This window comes from Ascaphus truei, chromosome 18 (assembly GCF_040206685.1).
Source record: "Ascaphus truei isolate aAscTru1 chromosome 18, aAscTru1.hap1, whole genome shotgun sequence".
Taxonomy (NCBI): Eukaryota; Metazoa; Chordata; class Amphibia; order Anura; family Ascaphidae; genus Ascaphus; species Ascaphus truei.
The window spans coordinates 8,105,745-8,130,578 of NC_134500.1; the positions used below are offsets into that span (position 1 = coordinate 8,105,745).

At 51.0% G+C, this 24,834-nt stretch overlaps 1 protein-coding gene across 2 annotated transcripts; it reads left to right on the forward strand.

The window, feature by feature from the left end:
- Positions 1–593: 593 nt before the first annotated feature.
- On the forward strand, positions 594–24,220 carry LOC142468784 (gonadotropin-releasing hormone II receptor-like). 2 transcript variants are annotated; one of them, XM_075575328.1, is made up of 5 exons: positions 594–764; positions 11,865–11,961; positions 14,019–14,537; positions 19,198–19,399; positions 22,811–24,220. In XM_075575328.1, exons 3-5 carry the CDS (start codon positions 14,022–14,024, stop codon positions 23,212–23,214), a joined length of 1,122 nt encoding a protein of 373 aa, XP_075431443.1. In that variant the 5' UTR covers positions 594–764; positions 11,865–11,961; positions 14,019–14,021; the 3' UTR covers positions 23,215–24,220. The 2 variants fall into 2 exon arrangements, with proteins under 2 accessions (XP_075431443.1, XP_075431442.1); XM_075575327.1 differs by having other exon boundaries at positions 11,865–11,945.
- The last annotated feature ends 614 nt before the right edge of the window (positions 24,221–24,834 follow it).

Consider the following 24,834-nt stretch of genomic DNA (forward strand, 5'->3'; position numbering starts at 1 on the left):
TGAGCTAAGGAATCTCTCTCCTGTTTCTCACATCAGGCGTTTTCTAAGAGTCCTAATCAGCCAGGTGGAGTCTGGTTGATTGCCTGTGTGCAACTAACCAGCACACTGCTGGATTTAGAGGTAGTTTCTCTCAAACAGTGATAAGTCCCTGTTACAGGGAGATATTAGGTTGATACCAAGGAGCCATATTTACCTAGTGGGGCTAAACCATAATCGTCAAGAGAAGACACCTTCCGGTGAATAGGAAACAGGGAGTAGCACCAGTTAGTAAACATGGCCCAACAGCCATTTCCTTGTGACCTTGGAAAAGCCAGTTTGGGGGTTATCATAGTCTCCCGGCAAACCGGACCGCTGGCCGACTGATACATAAGCCTGGTCTTCTTGTGCCTCAGGGAATTTGGAGTGTCAGCTCTTCGGGGCAGGGATTCAGTGTTGGTGTACTCTGTATGTTACGTCAGTATGGAAATGGCTGCAGAGATGTGAGTGGCAGAGCTGGGGACGTTCGTGGTCCCGCACTGTGCTAGGAGCAGCAGTTCTTCTCTGAACGGAGCTTCTGTTACACAGACACAACGCTCTGCCCCCCCCCCCCCCCCCTCCCATAACACTCCCTGCTCAGCTCTGAGCGGCTCTGTAACATCACCAGGGAGAGAGCGGGCTGAGCAGGGAGACTGCGAGGACGCAGAACCGGGCAGAGGGACCAACTTCAGCGCATGTCACCAGCAGGACATGAGGAGGAAGGGGGCAGCGATGTCCAGCAGGATTTGGTAAGTGCAACAATAATTCAATTTAGCAGGTGTGATATCCAGTGTTACCTGGTGAAGGTCTGTAATTCGCAGTTTAACCGCTTCAGTGCCAGAGGCGATTGCAATGTATTGCAGAGCATATAGTACAGCGCTCAGCAGCGTAATAACACGCAGAGCCGCACAACAGGCAGGATAAAATAATTACATACAGAGTGATATATTAACATGCACAGAGATGTCATCCATTGTAATATAATAACACGCATAGCGGTATAACACGCAGAATGGTATAATGACACGCAGAGCGGTATAACACGCAGAGCGGTATAATGACACGCAGAGCAGTATAACACGCAGAGCGGTATAATGACACGCAAAGTGGTATAACACGCAGAGCGGTATAATGACACGCAGAGTGGTGTAACACGCAGAGCGGTATAATGACATGCCGAGCGGTATAATAACACGCAGAGCGGTATAATAACACGCAGAGCGGTATAACATGCAGAGCAGTATAATAACACGCAGAGCAATATAGTAACATGCAGAGCAGTATAACACGCAGAGCGGTATAATAACACGGAGAGCGATATAACATGCAGAGCAGTATAATAACACGCAGAGCAATATAGTAACATGCAGAGCAGTATAATAACACGCAGAGCAATATAGTAACATGCAAAGTGGTATAACACACCGAGCGGTATAATAAAACGGAGAGCAGTATAACATGCAGAGCGGTATAATAACACGCAGAGCGGTATAACATGCAGAGCGGTATAATAACATGCAGAGCAATATAGTAACATGCAGAGCAGTATAACACGCAGAGCGGTATAATAACACGCAGAGCGGTATAACATGCAGAGCGGTCTAATAACACGCAGAGCAATATAGTAACATGCAGAGCAGTATAACACGCAGAGCGGTATAATAACACGGAGAGCGATATAACATGCAGAGCGATATAATAACACGCAGAGCAATATAGTAACATGCAGACCGGTATAACATGCAGGGCGGTATAATAGCATGCAGATAGATATGATAACACGCAGAGCGGTATAATAACATGCAGATCAACTTAATAGCATGCACAGTAACATGCTATATATGTGTTGTTATCACAGGGGTTTGCAATGGGGTTATCATGCTATTTTATGCTTTATACTGTAATTCCTGCCTCTGCCTTGTAAGTTGCAGAATTACAGTGATACCGGCTTTCAGATGTCATTTTTCTGTAGTGTGACAATTGGCTGATTTCCCCTCATATCATGCTAATAAAAGGTATATTTCATGTCCATTAAACAGGTATTGCATTTTTTTCAAAGGAAATCTCTGGAAAGTAACAGGGGTTTATATTTGAACCCTTTCACAGCCTGAGTGGCTGAAAACACGTCGTAAAATAATATAACATGTCAAACAATGGTCCTTCGGGCTGTGAAGAGGTTAATAGCGATCCATTTTTTTAAGTATTGTAACCTTAACAGACATCTTCCAGACTTTCTCCAGGGAGTCTAACCATAGCTCTACTGAGAAATGTGCCGTTTCAGGGGCTAATGAAAGAGATGGTTTGGTGTTTAATTTAATAGAAAATAATGTCTTTGCAGCCAAATTATTCAATCACGGTCCCCTGAGATGGATCTTGACTCTGTTTTCACATATATATATATATATATTTAAAAAAATAGTCTTTATAATCATACAAATCGGAATCTAAGATCTATTTTCTCATGGAGGTACTTTAATACCAATTGTATCTTAGAATAAAGAAGAGAATACCTTTCAATAAATTATAATTCATTACTGAAACCTTTCATTAATTGCGTCAACAGCTCTACTATAGCTGAGAAATTATTCACGAACCATCTGTAATATCCGCAGAACCCCAGAAAAAAATCACAATTCTGTCACTTTTTTGGGGCTTATGCCGGGGTGCAATGGCCTCTAATTTAGAGGGGTCGGTAGCCACTCCTATTTCAGACACAATGTGTCCCACCAAAGGCTGGTGAGTTTCAGATTGAAATAGAGAAGATTTAACATCATCAAACATCGTCAAACGGCAGCAAACGGTTCACACCCTTTAGCTGCCCTTCTGCTGCACCAAAGGCTGTCTGCCGAATACCTTCATCAGGCCGATCTTGTTCCTCTAAGGTCTTCCTAAATACTATTAGGTATGTGGCCAAGTCCTCTTGGACTACTGATTCACTGCCACCTCTATCACGGTAAGTCCAAGTAACGAGTGGGCAGTGTTGGGAGTAAGTCCTGCAGGGTCGGTGTACTGGTCTTAGCAATAAAGTTCAGGATTAGCCTGCTACTGTAAGGGGGGTCTATGACTAGGTCGGCCGGCTTACAAGCCACTCCCCAAGGTAGGAGGGGGGTTCCTTCTAGAGTTAGAGTAGGTGTATTCTGGGAGTTGTTCTGGGCTGTCCTTCAGAGTATGAGGATGCAGCAGTGGGCCTCTCCTAAAGAGGACTAGGCTGAGGCCTTGCCCTGCTAGGGGGTTCGGTGTGCGCTGACGGGGTGCTCCGGGCCTCAAGCCCTGGGTACTTGCCTTCATGGAAGTGACCCTTAATGTATCCTGCTGTGTTCAACAAACCCAAGTTATACCATCTCTGGTGTGCTAATTGGAGTATGCCAACTCAAGGAGAAGTGCCCTTGAGGTCCATCCTGGCCGCCTCAGGATCCTCGGGGGCTGAAGGCGCTGCCACTGACCGATGAACCATCACTGTAGCCGGTCCGGATGTCCTCCCCACAACAACTTCTAATAGGTTCATTTCCCCTGCACTGCGTTCGATTAGTCTTTGGAAAGTAGCTGGGGCCTCTGACCCTCCTTGGGGCATGTACTTGAACTGCCCAACGGACATATAAAAGCGTTCTTTTCCCTATCTTGCTTGCACATTGGGATCTGGTAATATCCGCTGCAGAGGTCTGAGATCGAAAACCATTTCCTCCCGGTGAGGCAATCCAATGCATTCTCTATACGCTGTATCGTACATTGATCCGGAGTGGTCCTTTTGTTCAGTGTGTGATAAGTAGGGAGAAGGGAGCGGCTCAGTGAGTAACGACACGGACTGGCACGGAGTGTGAAGCAGGGGAGCCTGGTTCAATTCCCGGTGTCGACTCCTTGTGACCTTGGGCAAGTCACTTTATCTCCTTGTGCCTTAAGCACCAAAACATAGAATGTAAGCTCCACGGGGCAGGGACTTGTCTGCAAAATGTCTCTGTAAAGCGCTACCTAAAACTAGCAGCGCTATACAAGAACAAACAACAATTATTATTATTAATCAATGCACATTCTTGCCAGCCCATTTTTCTTCCGGGCCATCACTATGGGTGATGCGTATGGGCTCCGGAATTTGGAGATTATTCCATCTCCCCCATCAATTCCTGGAGATGTCGTCTCCCATCTTCCACATCAGCCGGGGCCAGTCTCCGTGACCTTACCCTAAAAGGGCAAGCATCATGAAGGCGGATCTGGTGTTCCACTCCATGGGCTTTTTCCCACATCCCATTCTCGAGTGGACAAAGCCTCAGGCCCACGAGCCATCTTCTCTTGCAGCCGTTTCTTCCAGTGTTCCGGAGCAGGACTGTCTCTAAAATTGAACGTAGCCGGGTCAATCTATTTTCTATTTTCTTGTCCGGGCGGGGCCCATCACGTCGGCACTATACAGGTGAGCCACCACCGTACCTCTACATATCCACATATCATGGGCAGTCTCATTTCTTCTACTCCTAGTGTGTCCATTAATATTGTCTGTATGGACAGAACCCCGGCCTTTACCAGTAGCCCTCCAGGGTATCCTCCATGGGGTGGACTATCGATTATGGCAAATGGTCGCTTCTTTATTTCACCGGAGTGTCACGTTTTCAGTTATCCTCTGTACACTGTTGGGGGGCACTTACACTGGGTTGGGTCCTGCCCACGTGACATCCCCCAAGTGCCCTTAAATCTGAGCCCTTTCTTTTTTCTCCATCCGCTGGTATGCCATCAAACACAAGAGATGGGTGGTCATTGTGCGGCCACAATCGTTTCCCCCCGATGGTCTGGGACCATTTTGGTGGTTGTTCAAAAATATTAGCATTTATGCCAATTATGGCGCCAGTTTCCTCTTTGCTGTGGACTTCAGGGCATATGAGGACCAACACTGTCAATGGTCCTTCTCCTCAAGTTACCTTCTTTGGAAACTCGAGCTACACCACTACATTCCCTAGATAAGGGTCACTGAGGTCCAAAATGACCAAACCCTCCAGTGGTTGCAACGGCAGATGTTTTAGGTACCGATTGTACCAGGGTTTAAAAATAATGGATACCTGTGATCCACTATCCAAGAGAACATGCACCATTGTCCCTCAATTTTCAGCTTCACTTGTGCTGATGGCCCCAGTAGCCCCCGGGGTAAATGGAAGGTAGAATGCTCTCTTGTTGGTGTCTTTCCTCTGGCATCCTCCGGCATCTCCCCCTGCAACTCCCCCCATAAGGCACCCCCTTTGTCATGGCAACATGACGGCGCATAACGACGTGACGTCACATCGCGTTCCCGTTGTCATGGCAGACATGTTGACAGGAGATGCAGGGGAAGATTTCGGGGAGGATGTCCGGAGGATGCCGGAAAACACTGCCAATAAAAAATGTTATCTCTGGGTTACCCTTCAGTAGAAGGTGGAACCCCTGCTCATAGTCCCTCCTCTTCCACAGCCGTTATCACTGGCTGCTATCATATCCATCACAGTCACATGTCCAAAATACATTGCAGAAAAACTTGCCATAGGTCAGTGTGAGCTCATCACACAGGGGGGCGGGGGGGGGGGGGTACACTACTATTTATGGGTTTTGTTGTAGAACCACAGGAAACGTCCAGTCTTACTGGTCCAGCTCCCTTCCTAATTGTTTTGTAGGATTTTGCTGTGTATTTACTGGCTGGTTATATATTTATTTATTTTTTAATATTCCTCAATCAACATAATAGAAAAAACGATTCTGATGGGCACATATGTGTCAAAACGGCCCCCTCATATGATGTGATTATGCCTCTGTCCAGTGAAACTGTGCGCTGATTTTCTGATCCTACTGATGTCCGCAAGTTAGGAAATAACACCCTCGGTTATGAAGTGGGATTCTGAAACATCCCCAATACTCAGGCGGATGCCCCTGACAGGGCGACTGAAATAATGAGGAGCCTGTGTGCAGAATCCCTGCAGCATCGCAAAGCCGCAGAGCAGCTGGAAACTGCGACTGCAAATCACAACGACAATATGTTCCAGTGAAGAGCAGACACTTCAACGCTGACTCTCAGAGAAAACACCTGAGTCGGCGTGGTCAGCTGCACGGCAGACACCCCCGCAGCAGAGATACAGGGGAGATGAGAAGGTGGCCACCTACTGGTCTTTGAAGTGGTGCCTATTGTTCCTTGAGGATGTTAACCCTGTCTATGCTGGCTTAGTGGACAGGAGCAGTGAAGTTGAAGCATATTGGGGAGACTCTCTTAAGTGGGCCGTCTTGGCCGTCTCTATAAGCGCAGCCTTAGAGAGTCAGATGTAAAGTGAAGGCAGCTGCACAGCAAGCAGATACCCACAGCAGAGACGTAGGGAGCAGGACGGGAAGGGTGGCCCATCTCCTGGTCTTTGAACTTGAAGTGGCTACTTCTATTTAATTGAAGAAAACTAAGTGTTTCTCCTGCTGAGCCGCTCGCTGACTAGAGGAGAGTTACAGGAGAAAGTCGCTCGTGCTGCTGAGCCGCTCACTGACTAGAGGTGAGTTACAGGAGAAAGTCGCTCGTGCTGCTGAGCCGCTCGCTGACTACAGGTGAGTTACAGGAGAAAGCCGCTCGTGCTGCTGAGCCGCTCGCTGACTAGAGGAGAGTTACAGGAGAAAGCCGCTCGTGCTGCTGAGCCGCTCGCTGACTAGAGGTGAGTTACAGGAGAAAGCCGCTCGTGCTGCTGAGCCGCTCGCTGACTACAGGAGAGTTACAGGAGAAAGTCGCTCGTGCTGCTGAGCCGCTCACTGACTAGAGGTGAGTTACAGGAGAAAGCCGCTCGTGCTGCTGAGCCGCTCGCTTACTACAGGTGAGTTACAGGAGAAAGTCGCTCGCGCTGCTGAGCCGCTCGCTGACTAGAGGAGAGTTACAGGAGAAAGCCGCTCGTGCTGCTGAGCCGCTCACTGACTAGAGGAGAGTTACAGGAGAAAGCCGCTCGTGCTGCTGAGCCACTCGCTGACAAGAGGAGAGTTACAGGAGAAAGCCGCTCGTGCTGCTGAGCCGCTCGCTGACTACAGGAGAGTTACAGGAGAAAGCCGCTCGTGCTGCTGAGCCGCTCGCTGACTAGAGGTGAGTTACAGGAGAAAGCCGCTCATGCTGCTGAGCCGCTCGCTGACTAGAGGTGAGTTACAGGAGAAAGCCGCTCGTGCTGCTGAGCCGCTCGCTGACTAGAGGTGAGTTACAGGAGAAAGTCGCTCGTGCTGCTGAGCCGCTCGCTGACTACAGGTGAGTTACAGGAGAAAGCAGCTCGTGCTGCTGAGCCGCTCGCTGACTAGAGGTGAGTTACAGGAGAAAGTCGCTCGTGCTGCTGAGCCGCTCGCTGACAAGAGGTGAGTTACAGGAGAAAGCCGCTCGTGCTGCTGAGCCGCTCGCTGACTAGAGGAGAGTTACAGGAGAAAGCCGCTCGTGCTGCTGAGCCGCTCGCTGACTACAGGTGAGTTACAGGAGAAAGTCGCTCGTGCTCCTGAGCCGCTCGCTGACTAGAGGTGAGTTACAGGAGAAAGCCGCTCGTGCTGCTGAGCCGCTCGCTGACTACAGGAGAGTTACAGGAGAAAGCCGCTCGTGCTGCTGAGCCGCTCGCTGACTAGAGGAGAGTTACAGGAGAAAGCCGCTCACTGACTACAGGTGAGTTACAGGAGAAAGCCGCTCGTGCTGCTGAGCCGCTCGCTGACTAGAGGTGAGTTACAGGAGAAAGCCGCTCGTGCTGCTGAGCCGCTCACTGACTACAGGTGAGTTACAGGAGAAAGCCGCTCGTGCTGCTGAGCCGCTCGCTGACTAGAGGAGAGTTACAGGAGAAAGCCGCTCGTGCTGCTGAGCCGCTCACTGACTACAGGTGAGTTACAGGAGAAAGCCGCTCGTGCTGCTGAGCCGCTCACTGACTAGAGGTGAGTTACAGGAGAAAGCCGCTCGTGCTGCTGAGCCGCTCACTGACTAGAGGTGAGTTACAGGAGAAAGCCGCTCGTGCTGCTGAGCCGCTCGCTGACTACAGGAGAGTTACAGGAGAAAGTCGCTCGTGCTGCTGAGCCGCTCGCTGACTAGAGGTGAGTTACAGGAGAAAGCCGCTCGTGCTGCTGAGCCGCTCGCTGACTACAGGTGAGTTACAGGAGAAAGCCGCTCGTGCTGCTGAGCCGCTCGCTGACTAGAGGTGAATTACAGGAGAAAGTCGCTCGTGCTGCTGAGCCGCTCACTGACTAGAGGAGAGTTACAGGAGAAAGCCGCTCGTGCTGCTGAGCCGCTCGCTGACTAGAGGAGAGTTACAGGAGAAAGTCGCTCGTGCTGCTGAGCCGCTCACTGACTAGAGGAGAGTTACAGGAGAAAGCCGCTCGTGCTGCTGAGCCGCTCACTGACTACAGGTGAGTTACAGGAGAAAGCCGCTCGTGCTGCTGAGCCGCTCGCTGACTACAGGAGAGTTACAGGAGAAAGCCGCTCGTGCTGCTGAGCCGCTCGCTGACTACAGGAGAGTTACAGGAGAAAGCCGCTCGTGCTGCTGAGCCGCTCGCTGACTAGAGGTGAGTTACAGGAGAAAGCCACTCGTGCTGCTGAGCCGCTCGCTGACTAGAGGAGAGTTACAGGAGAAAGCCGCTCGTGCTGCTGAGCCGCTCGCTGACTAGAGGAGAGTTACAGGAGAAAGCCGCTCGTGCTGCTGAGCCGCTCGCTGACTAGAGGTGAGTTACAGGAGAAAGCCACTCGTGCTGCTGAGCCGCTCACTGACTAGAGGTGAGTTACAGGAGAAAGCCGCTCGTGCTGCTGAGCCGCTCGCTGACTAGAGGTGAGTTACAGGAGAAAGCCGCTCGTGCTGCTGAGCCGCTCGCTGACTAGAGGTGAGTTACAGGAGAAAGCCGCTCGTGCTGCTGAGCCGCTCACTGACTACAGGTGAGTTACAGGAGAAAGTCGCTCGTGCTGCTGAGCCGCTCACTGACTAGAGGAGAGTTACAGGAGAAAGCCGCTCGTGCTGCTGAGCCGCTCGCTGACTAGAGGAGAGTTACAGGAGAAAGCCGCTCGTGCTGCTGAGCCGCTCGCTGACTAGAGGTGAGTTACAGGAGAAAGCCGCTCGTGCTGCTGAGCCGCTCGCTGACTAGAGGAGAGTTACAGGAGAAAGCCGCTCGTGCTGCTGAGCCGCTCACTGACTACAGGAGAGTTACAGGAGAAAGTCGCTCGTGCTGCTGAGCCGCTCGCTGACTAGGGGAGAGTTACAGGAGAAAGTCGCTCGTGCTGCTGAGCCGCTCGCTGACTAGAGGAGAGTTACAGGAGAAAGCCGCTCGTGCTGCTGAGCCGCTCACTGACTACAGGTGAGTTACAGGAGAAAGCCGCTCGTGCTGCTGAGCCGCTCACTGACTAGAGGTGAGTTACAGGAGAAAGCCGCTCGTGCTGCTGAGCCGCTCGCTGACTAGAGGTGAGTTACAGGAGAAAGCCGCTCGTGCTGCTGAGCCGCTCACTGACTACAGGTGAGTTAGGCCTCGGTCCCGCTGCGCTCGTTGGCGTGGGCGGCAATGTAGCGAGTTCCCCACCAGCAGGGGAATCCTCGCGAGCCGGTCCCGGTCCCCACTGGCGGCACAGCTGACTACACGCTGTCGCGCGTCAGCCGCTGGAGACACCAGAGAATGGTGTTTTCTAGCTTTGACGCGTGACGTGTGTGGCTGTGAGCCAATGGGAAGGGGAGGCTTCGGGAGGAGGAGAGGCTTCGGGGAGCGGGGAGGAGTGTGGAGTGAAAGCAGGTGAGTGCCTTTCTCTGTGTGTGTGTCTGTGTGTGTGCGTGCCTGTCTGTGTGTGTATGTGTGTGCCCGAGTGCGTGAGTGCCTGCCTCTGTCTGTGTGTATGTGTGTGTGTGTGTATGAGTGCGTGAGTGCCTGCCTGTGTGTGCACGCGTGTGTGTGTATGAGTGCGTGAGTGCCTGCCTGTGTGTGTGTGTGTGTGTGTGTGTGTGTATGTATGTATGAGTGCCTGCGTGTGTGTGTGTTTAATACTTACCGAAGCTCCAGCTCCAGCCCGAGGAGGGAGGGGGGGGAGAGTAGCGGGTCCCTCCGCTCAAGCCACGCCCCCCCTCCCTGTCAAACCGCCCACCACCCGCCCACCTCCCGCTCCGGCTCCCGCTCCCTACAGACCGCATATCGCGGTCTGTGTATCTCAGCGCACCGCCTGTCAGCAGTGCGGGTGCGCTGACTCTGGGAGCGGGGCCTTAGCCTTACAGGAGAAAGTCGCTCGTGCTGCTGAGCCGCTCGCTGACTAGAGGAGAGTTACAGGAGAAAGCCGCTCGTGCTGCTGAGCCGCTCACTGACTAGAGGAGAGTTACAGGAGAAAGTCGCTCGTGCTGCTGAGCCGCTCGCTGACTAGAGGTGAGTTACAGGAGAAAGTCGCTCGTGCTGCTGAGCCGCTCGCTGACTACAGGAGAGTTACAGGAGAAAGCCGCTCGTGCTGCTGAGCCGCTCACTGACTAGAGGTGAGTTACAGGAGAAAGTCGCTCGTGCTGCTGAGCCGCTCGCTGACTACAGGAGAGTTACAGGAGAAAGCCGCTCGTGCTGCTGAGCCGCTCACTGACTAGAGGTGAGTTACAGGAGAAAGCCGCTCGTGCTGCTGAGCCGCTCGCTGACTAGAGGTGAGTTACAGGAGAAAGCCGCTCGTGCTGCTGAGCCGCTCGCTGACTAGAGGAGAGTTACAGGAGAAAGCCGCTCGTGCTGCTGAGCCGCTCACTTACTAGAGGTGAGTTACAGGAGAAAGCCGCTCGTGCTGCTGAGCCGCTCGCTGACTAGAGGAGAGTTACAGGAGAAAGCCGCTCATGCTGCTGAGCCGCTCGCTGACTAGAGGTGAGTTACAGGAGAAAGCCGCTCGTGCTGCTGAGCCGCTCGCTGACTAGAAGAGAGTTACAGGAGAAAGTCGCTCGTGCTGCTGAGCCGCTCGCTGACTAGAGGTGAGTTACAGGAGAAAGCCGCTCGTGCTGCTGAGCCGCTCGCTGACTAGAGGTGAGTTACAGGAGAAAGCCGCTCGTGCTGCTGAGCCGCTCGCTGACTAGAGGAGAGTTACAGGAGAAAGTCGCTCGTGCTGCTGAGCCGCTCACTGACTAGAGGAGAGTTACAGGAGCAAGTCGCTCGTGCTGCTGACCACATCTGCACATTCTCAATCTTTTCATATCGCACAGAATATTTTATTTTACTCATCTATGAAGTTTATATAGAAAACAAGATCTGAACGATCACTTCCAAACAGCGACGCTGGATTTAAAGGCGCAATCTGACCAAAATTTTTTGTTTTTTTTGAGAAAGGGAATTAAATTCATTGTACATTAATCATCGTTTGGCAGAAAAAAGGATTATTTCCTTAAAAAAAAAAATGAAACATTACGAGTAGTTTTGTTCATAAGAGGAAAGGTTAGAATCACTGTCGAATGCTTAAAAAGTGACAGGTTTTCACTATTGGGAATTACACCTTTGATATAACACATTTACAGGTAAACATTTCGCAAGAAAAAGACGGCACAGATCTGAAACTATAATATAATAATATAATATATTATAATCAGTCACACGTAGGTAAATCTTCATGAAAATGCACAATAACCAAGAAAATAAACTATCAGCGTAGAAACGCCTTCATTAAATGCCGAAGCAGTGTACGTTTTGCCGACTCTGTAACCAAACCAAATACAGAAAGCTGCGGCGGTGTTTGGGGATATAAAATGGACGCCGTTTGGGTCACTGATACGTTGATATGTTGAACGTACCAACGTCTGTATTGATCATGGTGAAGTGGAGCTTGGTTGTGGGTTGTGATACATTCTGATGGACAAACAGGAGTTTTCCCCGGATGTAACGATAGTATAATCAGGCACTCAGGAGTTAGGTTACCTATGGTTCGTCTCTGTTCCTTGCAGAGCTTACTGGAGGTGCCGTGCTGATGATCCATTTGAGAAGAGCCCACGTCACAGGCCCGGAGCGCAGAACTCTGGGATATTGTGAGAGGAAACACAGGTTTTTATCAGTTGAAGCTTATCTAAGCAGCCTTAACCTTTTCACTGCCTGAGAGGTCAGCAATGCGTTGTACTGTCACATGCTGCAAGACTCCATGACAGTGAATGGGTTAAAGGTGCAGTCCTACTGGTGAGGGGATGCTGAGAAGTGAAAGCACTCAGCCCTGCAACACCATATCTTACTTTATTGCTTCATTATTTCAGATATGTTTAATAAAAGATTCATGATCCAGGCTGCTTGTCTTAGGGGGATCAGAGGGGGCGGGTACCAGAGATGGGCAGAGGGCGCCAGGGGAGGGCAGAGGGCACCAGTGGGGGCACCAGGGGAGGGCAGAGGGCACCAGGGGAGGACACCAGGGGAGGGCAGATGGCACATGGGGAGGCCAGAGAGCACCAGGGGAGGGCAGAGGGCACCAGGTGAGGGCACCAGGGGAGGACAGAGAGCACCGCAGAACGGTAGCTGGGGTGGGCACTGCAGGGGGGTAGCAGGGGAGGGCACTGCAGGAGGGTAGCAGGGGAGGGCACTGCAGGAGAGTAGCAGGGGAGGGCACTGCAGGAGGGTAGCAGGGGAGGGAACCGCAGAACGGTAGCTGGGGTGGGCACTGCAGGAGAGTAATAGGGGAGGGCACTACAGGAGGATAGCAGGGGAGGGCACTGCAGGGGGGTAGCAGGGGTGGGCACTGCAGGAGAGTAATAGGGGAGGGCACTACAGGAGGATAGCAGGGGAGGGCACTGCAGGAGGGTAGCAGGGGAGGGCACTGCAGGGGGGTAGCAGGGGTGGGCACTGCAGGGGGGTAGCAGGGGTGGGCACTGCAGGAGATTAGCAGGGGAGGGCACTGCAGGAGGGAAGCAGGGGAGGGCACTGCAGGAGAGTAATAGGGGAGGGCACTACAGGAGGATAGCAGGGGAGGGCACTGCAGGAGAGTAATAGGGGAGGGCACTACAGGAGGATAGCAGGGGAGGGCACTGCAGGAGGGAAGCAGGGGAGGGCACTGCAGGAGGGTAGCAGGGGAGGGCACTGCAGGAGGGTAGCAGGGAAGGGCACTGCAGGAGGGAAGCAGGGGAGGGCACTGCAGGTGGGTAGCAGGGGAGGGCACTGCAGGAGAGTAGCAGGGGAGGGCACTGAAGGAGGGTAGCAGGGGAGGGCACTGCAGGAGGGAAGCAGGGAAGGGCACTGCAGGAGGGTAGCAGGGGAGGGCACTGCAGGAGGGAAGCAGGGGAGGGCACTGCAGGAGGGTAGCAGGGGAGGGCACTGCAGGAGGGAAGCAGGGGAGGGCACTGCAGGAGGGTAGCAGGGGAGGGCACTGCAGGAGGGTAGCAGGGGAGGGCACTGCAGGAGGGTAGCAGGGGAGGGCACTGCAGGAGGGTAGCAGGGGAGGGCACTGCAGGAGGGTAGCAGGGGTGGGCACTGCAGGAGGGTAGCAGGGGAGGGCACTGCAGGAGGGTAGCAGGGGAGGGCACTGCAGGAGGGTAGCAGGGGAGGGCACTGCAGGAGGGTAGCAGGGGAGGGCACTGCAGGAGGGTAGCAGGGGAGGGCACTGCAGGAGGGTAGCAGGGGAGGGCACTGCAGGAGGGTAGCAGGGGAGGGCACTGCAGGAGGGTAGCAGGGGAGGGCACTGCAGGAGGGTAGCAGGGGAGGGCACTGCAGGAGGGTAGCAGGGGAGGGCACTGCAGGGGGGTAGCAGGGGAGGGCACTGCAGGAGGGTAGCAGGGGAGGGCACTGCAGGAGGGTAGCAGGGGAGGGCACTGCAGGAGGGTAGCAGGGGAGGGCACTGCAGGAGGGTAGCAGGGGAGGGCACTGCAGGAGGGTAGCAGGGGAGGGCACTGCAGGAGGGTAGCAGGGGAGGGCACTGCAGGAGGGTAGCAGGGGAGGGCACTGCAGGAGGGTAGCAGGAGAGGGCACTGCAGGAGGGTAGCAGGGGAGGGCACTGCAGGATAATGGATATTTTACCACTATGGACGTCACATTTAATCATTCAAAAACAATTCTTTGACGTTACACTGTAATATTACAAACTATATGTCAGATATAAAGCTCACTCAGTATATTCCTTTCAGGCCATGGCTGCGCAGCTCCCTTCTCTGAACCAAACCCACCGGTTTCTGGCTCCACCAGACACCAACGTCTCGGCACAGGGTTTCCCGGGCCCCTGGACTGAGCCCACATTCACAGTGGCTGCCAAGGTCCGCGTGGGCATCACCTGCTGCTTCTTTCTGGTGGCATCGTGCAGTAACACCGCCGTGCTCTGCAGCATCAGCGGGAAGCGATGCAAGTCCCACCTGCGCGTCCTCATCCTCAGCTTGTCCGCGGCCGACCTGCTGGTCACCTTCCTGGTGATGCCACTGGACGCCCTGTGGAACGTGACGGTCCAGTGGTATGCGGGGGAGCTGCCTTGCAAAGTCCTCAACTTCGGCAAGCTGTTTGCCATGTACTCCGCCTCCCTGGTGCTGGTGGTGATCAGCCTGGACCGGCACTGGGCCATTCTGTATCCCTTCAGCTTCACCAGCGCTGGACAGCGCAACCGTGTCATGCTGTGGACCGCCTGGATAGGCAGCCTTCTCCTGGCGACACCACAGGTACGTCTCGCGCCTGACTCCAGGGGGCTTCAGCGCCGAGTCCCACTTAGCAACATTTGGGGGTGGGGGTGCATATCAAGGTTGCAAAATATGGACCGTCTTGCTGTCACTACTCACGCAATCTGCAGGAGTCCCACGAGGGCTCAGCTCCATGCGGCATGATGGAAATCTCACGCAGACAGGAAACCCCCGAGACTGTCCTAAACTCTGACCCCAACGTCATAACTCTGCCCCCTCGCTGCAGTTGATGCAGCTCGACACATCTTGTCACAACATTGTGTATCTGAACCCCTCTCCCCCATATCCCCCACCCCCACCCCCACGACACCAGCAAACAGGTTTGTCTCCTCTGCTTTTGGTATCCTTGTATCTCACGTGCAAGCTCGCGCTCACTATGGCCATGCGTTTTGTGTAATGGTAGGGGTCGCTGGGTGACCTAGTGGGGAGAAATCCCAGCTATTTACCCATACATCCATGTAACTTGGCCAGCTATGTAAGGCTTATTTCAGCCAAATATAATTTAATATCAAAGGGAGAACAGGGAATGTATTATGCACCATGTCTGTAAGAATGCATTTCAAAGCATGTACTCTGTCTTCCCTGGGACAATCCTTTCCCCAATCAACATTGTTCTTTGATGGGATTTGTGCTAGCTGTGTGTAATGCTAAGTCCTGTCTTTTACATAATTACCTTCTGTCTGCATTTATACATGTGTTAGCAGTTCCTCCCCGATTAGATACAGTAGTTGGTATTGTGTGGTGATGGAATTAACATGCAAGAAAGTAAATGAGATATTCCACTGTTACTGTCATTTCTAGGAAGAAAGACTAAGTAATTCACTCAGTTGAAGCTCTCCATAGAAATGGATCAGAACAAAGGTAGGGGGTTAGTTAAATGAGTCAGTTATCAGGTCTGAGCCCCAGGCACTGTTTTCTCTTGGCTGGCTGCCTTTGTTCAATAGTCACCAAGGGGTATAAAAGGGATGCTGCTGGACAGTGCATTAGGTTATCCCTCAGAGGGAGAGGACCATCTGAGTTATCCTTCAGAGGGAGTTTGCCGAAGTCCCTCTCTGGGAAGGAGTGTGGAGATACATTTCAGGGGGGCTGCTGTGTGCAGCACTTTGATAACCTGGAGAGAGAAGCGGACAGGGGAAACCCATTTGAAGTGGGTCCCTGCTCCTAGGAAAGGTAGATTTCTTCCCCCAGACCCCTGTAAGTGTGTATATTTTGTATTTTGTATTCTTGCGTGTTTCCGAGGGTTTTTCCAAAATAAACCTCCTTTTTTTTCACTTACTGTGCTTTGCCCTGTGACTGATCCCTTAAATATAAATGGTGTTAGAAGTCCTCGTCTACTGTGACACTTTGGAATACACACGTTTATTTGTAGCACGGGCTCTGTAGCTTACTCCATATCTTGCACTACGGACGAGGCATAAAGGAGTACTTCAGTATTAAGTGATACCTTTTTTATTTGGACTAACAATTGATACTATAAGACGAGCGTTGCTTGACCTGAGGAAGAAAGAGAACTCTCCAAAGCTCGTCTTATAATATCAATTATTGGTCCAAATAGAAAAGGTCTCACCTAACGCTGAAGTACTCCTTTTCATTTTAATATGCTACTTTTGAGCTTTATATAGAGGGAAGGCCCTCAGGCATGCAACATCTGAAGTGCAATGTGTGTCCTTAAGGTTAGTTCTCTGACCGTTTCTCTTAACCAATCTTTTCCTGAGTGCTTTGTATGTGGAGCTGTAAACAAGTGGAACGTATTCGGTCAGGGTCCTCCTGCAGCGCTCGTACAGATCAGACTGTGGGGTTATTTAAAGGCTTCGGCCTACATTTGTCATGTGGGGAAGGGGCCTTCCCAGACCTCTGCTTGAACAAAGTCAACCCCAAGGTCCGTGTATAGTCGTGGTACGGTCTTTATAAAATGAAACATGTTGCAGTCTGGTTGATGACCCGGGAGAGCTAGAAGCCATCCGCATCACCTGCACCTCCTTCTCCGGCACTTTGCTCACCTTAATAAATATCCAAAAATCAACAAACTGCTCCATTTTTGTTAAGCAAAAAGCTTTTAATTGTTTTGTTTGTTTCTTACGAGAATTGTGGCAGGATGTTGTAGATTTGGGTGTGAAGCTAGGGTTGCATGTATGTATCTGGTATTACCCCTCTGGGCGTGTATGTGTATACCGGTATTACCTCTCTGGGCGTGTATGTGTATACCGGTATTACCTCTCTGGGCGTGTATGTGTATACCGGTATTACCTCTCTGGGCGTGTATGTGTATACCGATATTACCCCTCTGGGCGTGTATGTGTATACCGGTATTACCTCTCTGGGCGTGTATCTGTATACCGGTATTACCTCTCTGGGCGTGTATGTGTATACCGGTATTACCTCTCTGGGCGTGTATGTGTATACCGATATTACCTCTCTGGGCGTGTATGTGTATACCGGTATTACCTCTCTGGGCGTGTATGTGTATACCGGTATTACCTCTCTGGGTGTGTATGTGTATACCGGTATTACCTCTCTGGGTGTGTATGTGTATTACGGTATTACCTCTCTGGGTGTGTATGTGTATACCGGTATTACCTCTCTGGGCGTGTATGTGTATACCGGTATTACCTCTCTGGGCGTGTATGTGTATACCGGTATTACCTCTCTGGGCGTGTATGTGTATACCGGTATTACTTCTCTGGGCGTGTATGTGTATACCTGTATCACCTCACTGGGCGTGTATGTGTATACCGGTATTACCTCTCTGGGCGTGTATGTGTATACCGGTATTACTTCTCTGGGTGTGTATGTGTATAGCGGTATTACCTCTCTGGGTGTGTATGTGTATACCGGTATTACCTCTCTGGGGGTGTATGTGTATACCGGTATTACCTCTCTGGGTGTGTATATGTATACCGGTATTACCTCTCTGGGAGTGTATATGTATACCGGTATTACTTCTCTGGGCGTGTATGTGTATACCTGTATTACCTCTCTGGGCGTGTATGTGTATACCGGTATTACCTCTCTGGGCGTGTATGTGTATACCGGTATTACTTCTCTGGGTGTGTATGTGTATAGCGGTATTACCTCTCTGGGTGTGTATGTGTATACCGGTATTACCTCTCTGGGTGTGTATGTGTATACCGGTATTACCTCTCTGGGTGTGTATGTGTATTCCGGTATTACCTCTCTGGGTGTGTATGTGTATACCGGTATTACCTCTCTGGGCGTGTATGTGTATACCGGTATTACCTCTCTGGGCGTGTATGTGTATACCGGTATTACTCCTCTGGGCGTGTATGTGTATACCGGTATTACCTCTCTGGGCGTGTATGTGTATACCGGTATTACCTCTCTGGGCGTGTATGTGTATACCGGTATTACCTCTCTGGGCGTGTATGTGTATACCGGTATTACCTGTCTGGGCGTGTATGTGTATACCGGTATTACCTCTCTGGGCGTGTATGTGTATACCGGTATTACCTCTCTGGGCGTGTATGTGTATACCGGTATTACCTCTCTGGGCGTGTATGTGTATACCGGTATTACCTCTCTGTACTTGTATGTGTATAAACACTTGGGCAAGTGACTAAAGGTCACTGAAAGCCCTAATAACAGCACTCAAAGTCACCATATATAAGTCTATACATGGTGGGGATCCATCCCCACCATGTATTGACTTATATATGGTGACTTTGAGTGCTGTTATTAGGGCTTTCAGTGACCTTTAGTCACTTGTCCAAGTGTTTATTTGTTATATACTCCCTAAGCACCGAGGTTTTTATCTCCTACTACTACTAGGAGAGCGACTAGTCATCCTGTTTCTGTGTACTTGTATGTGTATACCAGTATTACCTCTCTGGGCGTGTATGTGTATATCGGTATTACCTCTCTGGGCGTGTATGTGTATACCGGTATTACCTCTCTGGACATGTATGTGTATACCGGTATTACCTCTCTGGGTGTGTACGTGTATACCGGTATTACCTCTCTGGGCGTTTATGTGTATACCGGTATTACCTCTCTGGGTGTGTATGTGTATACCGGTATTACCTCTCTGGGCGTGTATGTGTATACCGGTATTACCTCTCTGGGTGTGTATGTGTATACCGGTATTACTTCTCTGGGCGTGTACGTGTATACCCGGTATTACCTCTCTGGGCGTGTATGTGTATACCGGTATTACCTCTCTGGGCGTGTATGTGTATAGCGGTATTACCTCTCTGGGCGTGTATGTGTATACCGGTATTACCTCTCTGGGCGTGTATGTGTATACCGGTATTACCTCTCTGGGTGTGTATGTGTATACCGGTATTACCTCTCTGGACATGTACATGTATAGCGGTTTTACCTCTCTGGACATAGTGACCTGACCGGCTTGGGGGGCCGTGGGATTTCCCAGAGCAGGGATAGAGCAGGGCTGTGGCTAGGGGGCCAAGCAGCTTCCTCCATCCTGATTGGAGGAGGTGTCAGGAGCCTGGGGGTGGGGCCAAGGAGAAGAGGAAACACCATGGAGTAGTGAGAGGTGAGAGTGGGGTGTGTGTGTGTGTGTCGAGCACGTCGCACTTTTCCCCACTGTGCCCAGTACTTTTGGAGACGCCGCCTGGCGACCCTGTGTGACGCAGTTTGTGACTTTCTCGCCTCCCCACTCCCGCAGCTTTTCCTCTTCCGTCTGCGCACGGTTCCCGCCGCCAACTTCACGCAGTGCGCCACGCACGGGAGCTTTACAGAGCGCTGGCAGGAGACGGTGTACAACATGTTCACCTTCTGCACGCTGTTCGTCACGCCGCTGGGCGTTATGATCGTGTGCTACACCCGCATCCTGTGGGAAATCAGCAAGCAGATGAACCACAAGAACGGTGAGTGGCGCCATTTACTAGCACGGGGAAAACCCCCTCTCCAAACACCTTCCTCGTTCTTCCAACCGTATTGCGATCCCCTCTCTGGCGCTTTAACCGGGTTTATATACCGCGCTGGAAATGCGCCGGGTTCAGTGGGCATATTCACATTGGCGGTATCGGCTGTTGTTTTCTACACCCGGGGTGCTCAACTCCAGTCCTCAAGCCCCCTCCCGCAAACAGGTCAGGTTTTCAGGATATCCTAGCTTCAGCAGAGGTGGCTCAAAGACCGAGCCTCTGATTAAGCAACCTGTGCTGCAGCAGGGAATTATTGAGCCACCTTTGCAGAAGCAGGGGCTGATTGAGCCACCTGTGCAGAAGCAGGCATATCCTGAAAACCGGTCCTGTTGACGGGGGCTTGAGGACTGGAGTTGAGCACCCCGACTCTATACTGCCCTTTGTGTGTACTGGCGATCACTTTCTCCCTCTAGCTCTGCCGGGGGGGGCGTCCCCGGCCCCCTGCACGCCCGTGCCAGTGTTAAAAAAAAAAGTGTCAGAGGGAAAAAATGCCGGCGGGCCAGCAGATGTCTCAGCGCACATGCGCAGGGCGTCCAGGCTTGTTCCTCCTTCCCCGAGCAGCAGCAGCCACGTGGACCCGCTCCCCCCCGCTCCCAACGTGGGACGGAGGGGAAGTGCCGTGGTGTGCCCGCCAACCCAGGTCCCCCCAATCTCGACCCCCCCAGCCTACCTCCCGCACCCCGAGCCTACCTCTCACCCCGGGCAGCAGCCATGGGGATAGGGGGCATGGGGGGAAGCGAGGCATGGAAGCACCACCCAGTCAAGGTCAGTCACCCCACCCAGGCCCATACTGAACCCCCCCAGGCCTTTTGTCACATAGGATGTAGCATTGGGTATCTTTGTCTTTTGTTTAAAATATTAAAATAAACAGATTGCATTGTAATGTTTTTTTTTTCCGTATTACAATAAGAAGAACACAGTTAAGTAATAGTTGTGCGCTATGGATTGGGGGGGCGCTATGGATTGGGGGGGGGTACAATGGATTGGGGGTGTGGGGGCTGCTCCTTTCATTTGTCCTGGGCACCATGTTTTCCGGTGGCGGCCCTGCTCTCGTGCGACCCTTATCTGTGACTCCACGGGCCCCTGTCTTATAATAAGTGCCTGCGTAGTACAGCACGCTTCAGTAACTCGCACTAAGCCTCGCCGTTATTATGAACGCCTCATTGCCTTAATATCAGCGCTGCGGGGCCGTGAATACGGAGCATACGAAACCTCTCCCATTATCCCACGCGCTGTCACATCCACGCAGGGAGCAGTAACTTCCCCAATCTCAGGGCTCTCTCTGCTTCAGCGAACCGGCCTGTGTGCTGCACAAATAATGTGCTAATTGGGCTAGCGACAGAACTTTATAAATGGCGCGCTCGGGGGCAGCGCACGCACCTTATATATAGCTAGCCACGAACACCGGAGGCTCTCTCCCAGGGAGCTCGCACCCGCTGCGCGGCTGAGCGATGAGTCGCAGGCGTGAGGGTAGCCAAGGGGTTAAAGGTTTGAAATGCCACGCCTTGTCCCGCAACGCGTTGCAGACCCATCGTGTACTCGAGGGGTTAATGGAAAATCGGTCACGGGGAGTATTGTATTAAAAAAAATTAGCATAACTGGAGGAAAGGAAGTTTCTGTGTGTCCGGTAAATCCGGGGCTGTTTTTTCCCCTCTAGCTCTGTAACCCAGGGGCTCTCAACTCCAGTCCTTAACCCCATCCTCCCCCCCCCCCACCCAACAGGTCAGGTTTTCAGGATATGCCTGCTTCAGCACAGATGACTCAATCAGTGGCTCAGTCGAAAAGCCTGCTTCGGCACAGGTGGCTCAATCCAAAAGCCTGCTTCAGCACAAGTGGCTCAATCAGTGGCTCAGTGGTCGACAGAGCCACCTGTGCTGAAGCAGGGATATTCTGAAAACCTGACATTTGGGGGGGGGGGGCTGGAGTTGAGGAACCCTGCTTTATCTGAAAGTCTTTAATAAACAACCCTGAGTAATTCAGGAGTGGGTTATAACGCAGCAAATTCCCAGTAATACGTTCAAAAAAAAGAATATTTTACACCGTTCAACATTTTCACCAAGAAAACAGACAGTGGGTGAGCAGAAACCCACCCAGAAATCAGTCCGTGATGTGACGCGTAAGAGGGGCCTTATCATGTATGATAGTATATCATTATTTATATAGCGCTCACAGTGTGCTCTGCGCTTTACAGAAGGGAATTATAATACCAGCAGTACAACAAAAAATTTAAATCAGACAATTCCTGCCCCGGGGAGCTTACAATCTAGCTGCTCATGATACGATTTGCTTACCTGAACCGAGGGGTCACCCCAGAGCTGATCAGCAAAAACCCGAGTTCCCAGTCGTCTGGCAGGTTTATCCAACGGGCAACACAAAATGGCCACAGGGTCCGATTCCTTCCAATTCTGTGTGTGATCCCACGGTTACATTTATAGTTGTTTTAATGTCACAACCAGAAGGGGAGAAAACCCAACCAGGTTGGTCTCTGGAAGTCATTGGATCTCGTTTGGCTCCTCTGGACTGCAATAAATTAGTTAATTACTATTCATCTTGGAATGCATATCTTCTGCCGCTCCATAATAATATTTCATTAAACAATGTTTTCTGATTCTTACGTTCCCGATTACCATTAAAAGCCCCCCCAAGAGAAAATAAGGGCAGTAAATGGTGTGTGCATATTACAGCAGGGGACCCCACTCTGAATACGCCACCCCATTTATTTCTTTATAAAGAGGTGTTACCAGGAAGTGATACACAGAGTTATCTCTCGTTTTCACGTCCTGGGCACAGAGGTGACAATACATGGTTACATTACATTAACAGGGTTATACATTGTATATAAAGATATTGCATGCACAGTAAGAGATAATATATATTATAGGCGTATGTAACCGTTACAGACCAGATTAAAATGAGACAGCTTTAGTTTTGAAAGCACTTAGCCTGGTGGCGGCTGTGAGGGTCTCTGGTAGACTGTTCCAGTTGTGGGGTGCACGGTAACAGGAGGAGGAGCGGGCAGATACTTTGAACCGTGGGACCGTGAAGAGTTGTTTGGAGTCAGATCTCAGGTGATAAGTTCTGCGTGCGGTAGGGGTGAGGATCTTGTTCAGATAGGCGGGTAGCTGGACGAGAAAAGAAAAGACAGCAGCGCGCTGTAGTAAAACCCCCAAATGTGGTTTTTATTTCATTTGCACACCATCCAGTAAAATAATAAACATTTGGCCTCTTTTCCCTGTGTTTGGGCCGCTGCTGATTTAATTTCCTTCTCTGTAACAGAATCGTCCTGTAGAATTTACAGAGATTTAATATGACTGAGTAACACTATATATATATATATATGTTGTGTTGTTATAGAACTTGCGAGAAGTAAGAATGACCTCATCTCCAAAGCCAGGCTGAAAACAATGAAGATGACGCTGGCAATTGTGGTTTCCTTTGTGGTCTGCTGGACTCCTTATTACCTGCTGGGGCTATGGTACTGGTTCCAGCCACAGATCATCCACCAGACACCCGAGTACATCCACCACAGCCTGTTCCTCTTTGGCCTACTGCACACCTGCACTGACCCTCTTGTCTATGGACTCTACACCCCGTCCTTCAAGGAGGACATGAGGTTGTGTTTCAGGCGGGCGAGGGGTCTGCTGTCCAGGCGGGCGAAGAGCAGCAAGCACCTCTCAGGCTCCGAGGTGAACATTAAAGACTTGTCCTCCATGGATGGACCAACGTCTAGTGGGGTTACTATGCAGTCTATCTTCTGAGGCAGAGCCCACACGGCGAAAGGTCCATCCATGTGTCTGGATGCTGTTACTACCCAACACTTTATCAGGGAAACTCCTTGGCGTGTCCATGGAAATCTATCATTTTCTATATTCTCCCTAATAAAATTGCCCGGGCTGAGTCAGGGGAGAGGAGGTTCTGTACACGTGGGTTTAATAAGGAGCTTCGGCTGCTGCTCCCTGAAGGGACCCTGCTCCTCCGAGATTCTTCTTCGAGCTTAACTTGAAGTCGCTGTCTTATTACTGGACTTTTTGCAGGTTGCAAAGTTTTTCTATTTGACTCTTCTTTGTGGGTGCTGTTAAAGTGGGGCTTTTATGGGTGAATACTCGGATACCTGTGTATGGATGAACGTGAGGCACACTCCGTGTTGTAATATGTTCTTCTTAAATACAGAAGATTCGATCACTAGCACTGTGTGATCTCAAACAAATCCCTATATCTGCCTGTTCCTCCCCAAGAATCAGGTCATTTTCAGAATATGTTATTTCCTTTCTCTCCCGTTGGATCTTGTTCTGCAGACGAAAAATACGTTGACAGAATGATGCCCCAGTGACGGCTGCATGAAGCGCAACCATGAAGCACTTTTGGGGGTTGTGATACATTGTGATACATTGTGTCACACATTGGTATAACTGCTCAGTTTAGCACAATCAGATGGAAAGGAGCAATAAGGTGCGCAGCCAGAGGAGTCAGTAACTCATTGAGGTGCAGTACATAGCTGGGAAATGAGGCATTTAGTGGGTTAACGCTGTCTCCCTACAGACTCACTTGTGACACACACTGCATGATCTGGTGTCACGTTCTCAAGACATCGCTGTCATAGCTTAAATGCTGCTAATGGGATACTGGCCGTGTGAACACAAAATATGTTTTCACCTTGCTAGGCAAGGTTTCAGCCCCAGTCATATGCAGACTGTTTCACAACACTCCGAATTGGTGCCACTAAGACAGGGGCGGCCAACTCCAGTCCTCAAGCGCCACCACCAGGCCAGGTTTTCAGGATATCCCTGCTTCAGCACAGGTGGCTCAATCAATGGCTCCGATTTCGACTGAGCCACTGATTAAGCCACCTGTGCTGAAGCAGGGATATCCTGAAAACCTGACCTGTTAGTGGCCCTTGAGGGCTGGATTCGGCCACTCCTGCACTAAGAGGATGAATGACATTCATTGTATAAACTGGCGGGAATCAGAAATAAAACCAGTTATGGCCACTTTGGTGATTATGAGAATTATTCCGTGTGTGTTTAATCAGTATAATTACAGCACCTCTACAAAACTGAGGTGATTAAAATGTTATATGGGACCCCTGCTTCATCGCGTTAACCTTCTGTTATTAGTAAATTCATAGGCAAAACAAGTCAGGATTGGTAGAACATATGAATTATTACACAATCGTGTCCTGACTCCTGAGGGCACAGATAATTAAAGGCGTATTCCAAGTTTCTTCCATCTAAATGGTTCAGGTGAGGTGCCAGTCCACAGGAATTAATCCGATTGCCAATTCTTGGAGTCAGGAAGGAATTTATTTTTCCCCTTAATGGGGCTGTGTGTTTGCCTTCCTCTGGATCAATAAGTAAGTATAGATATAGGATAAAGTATCT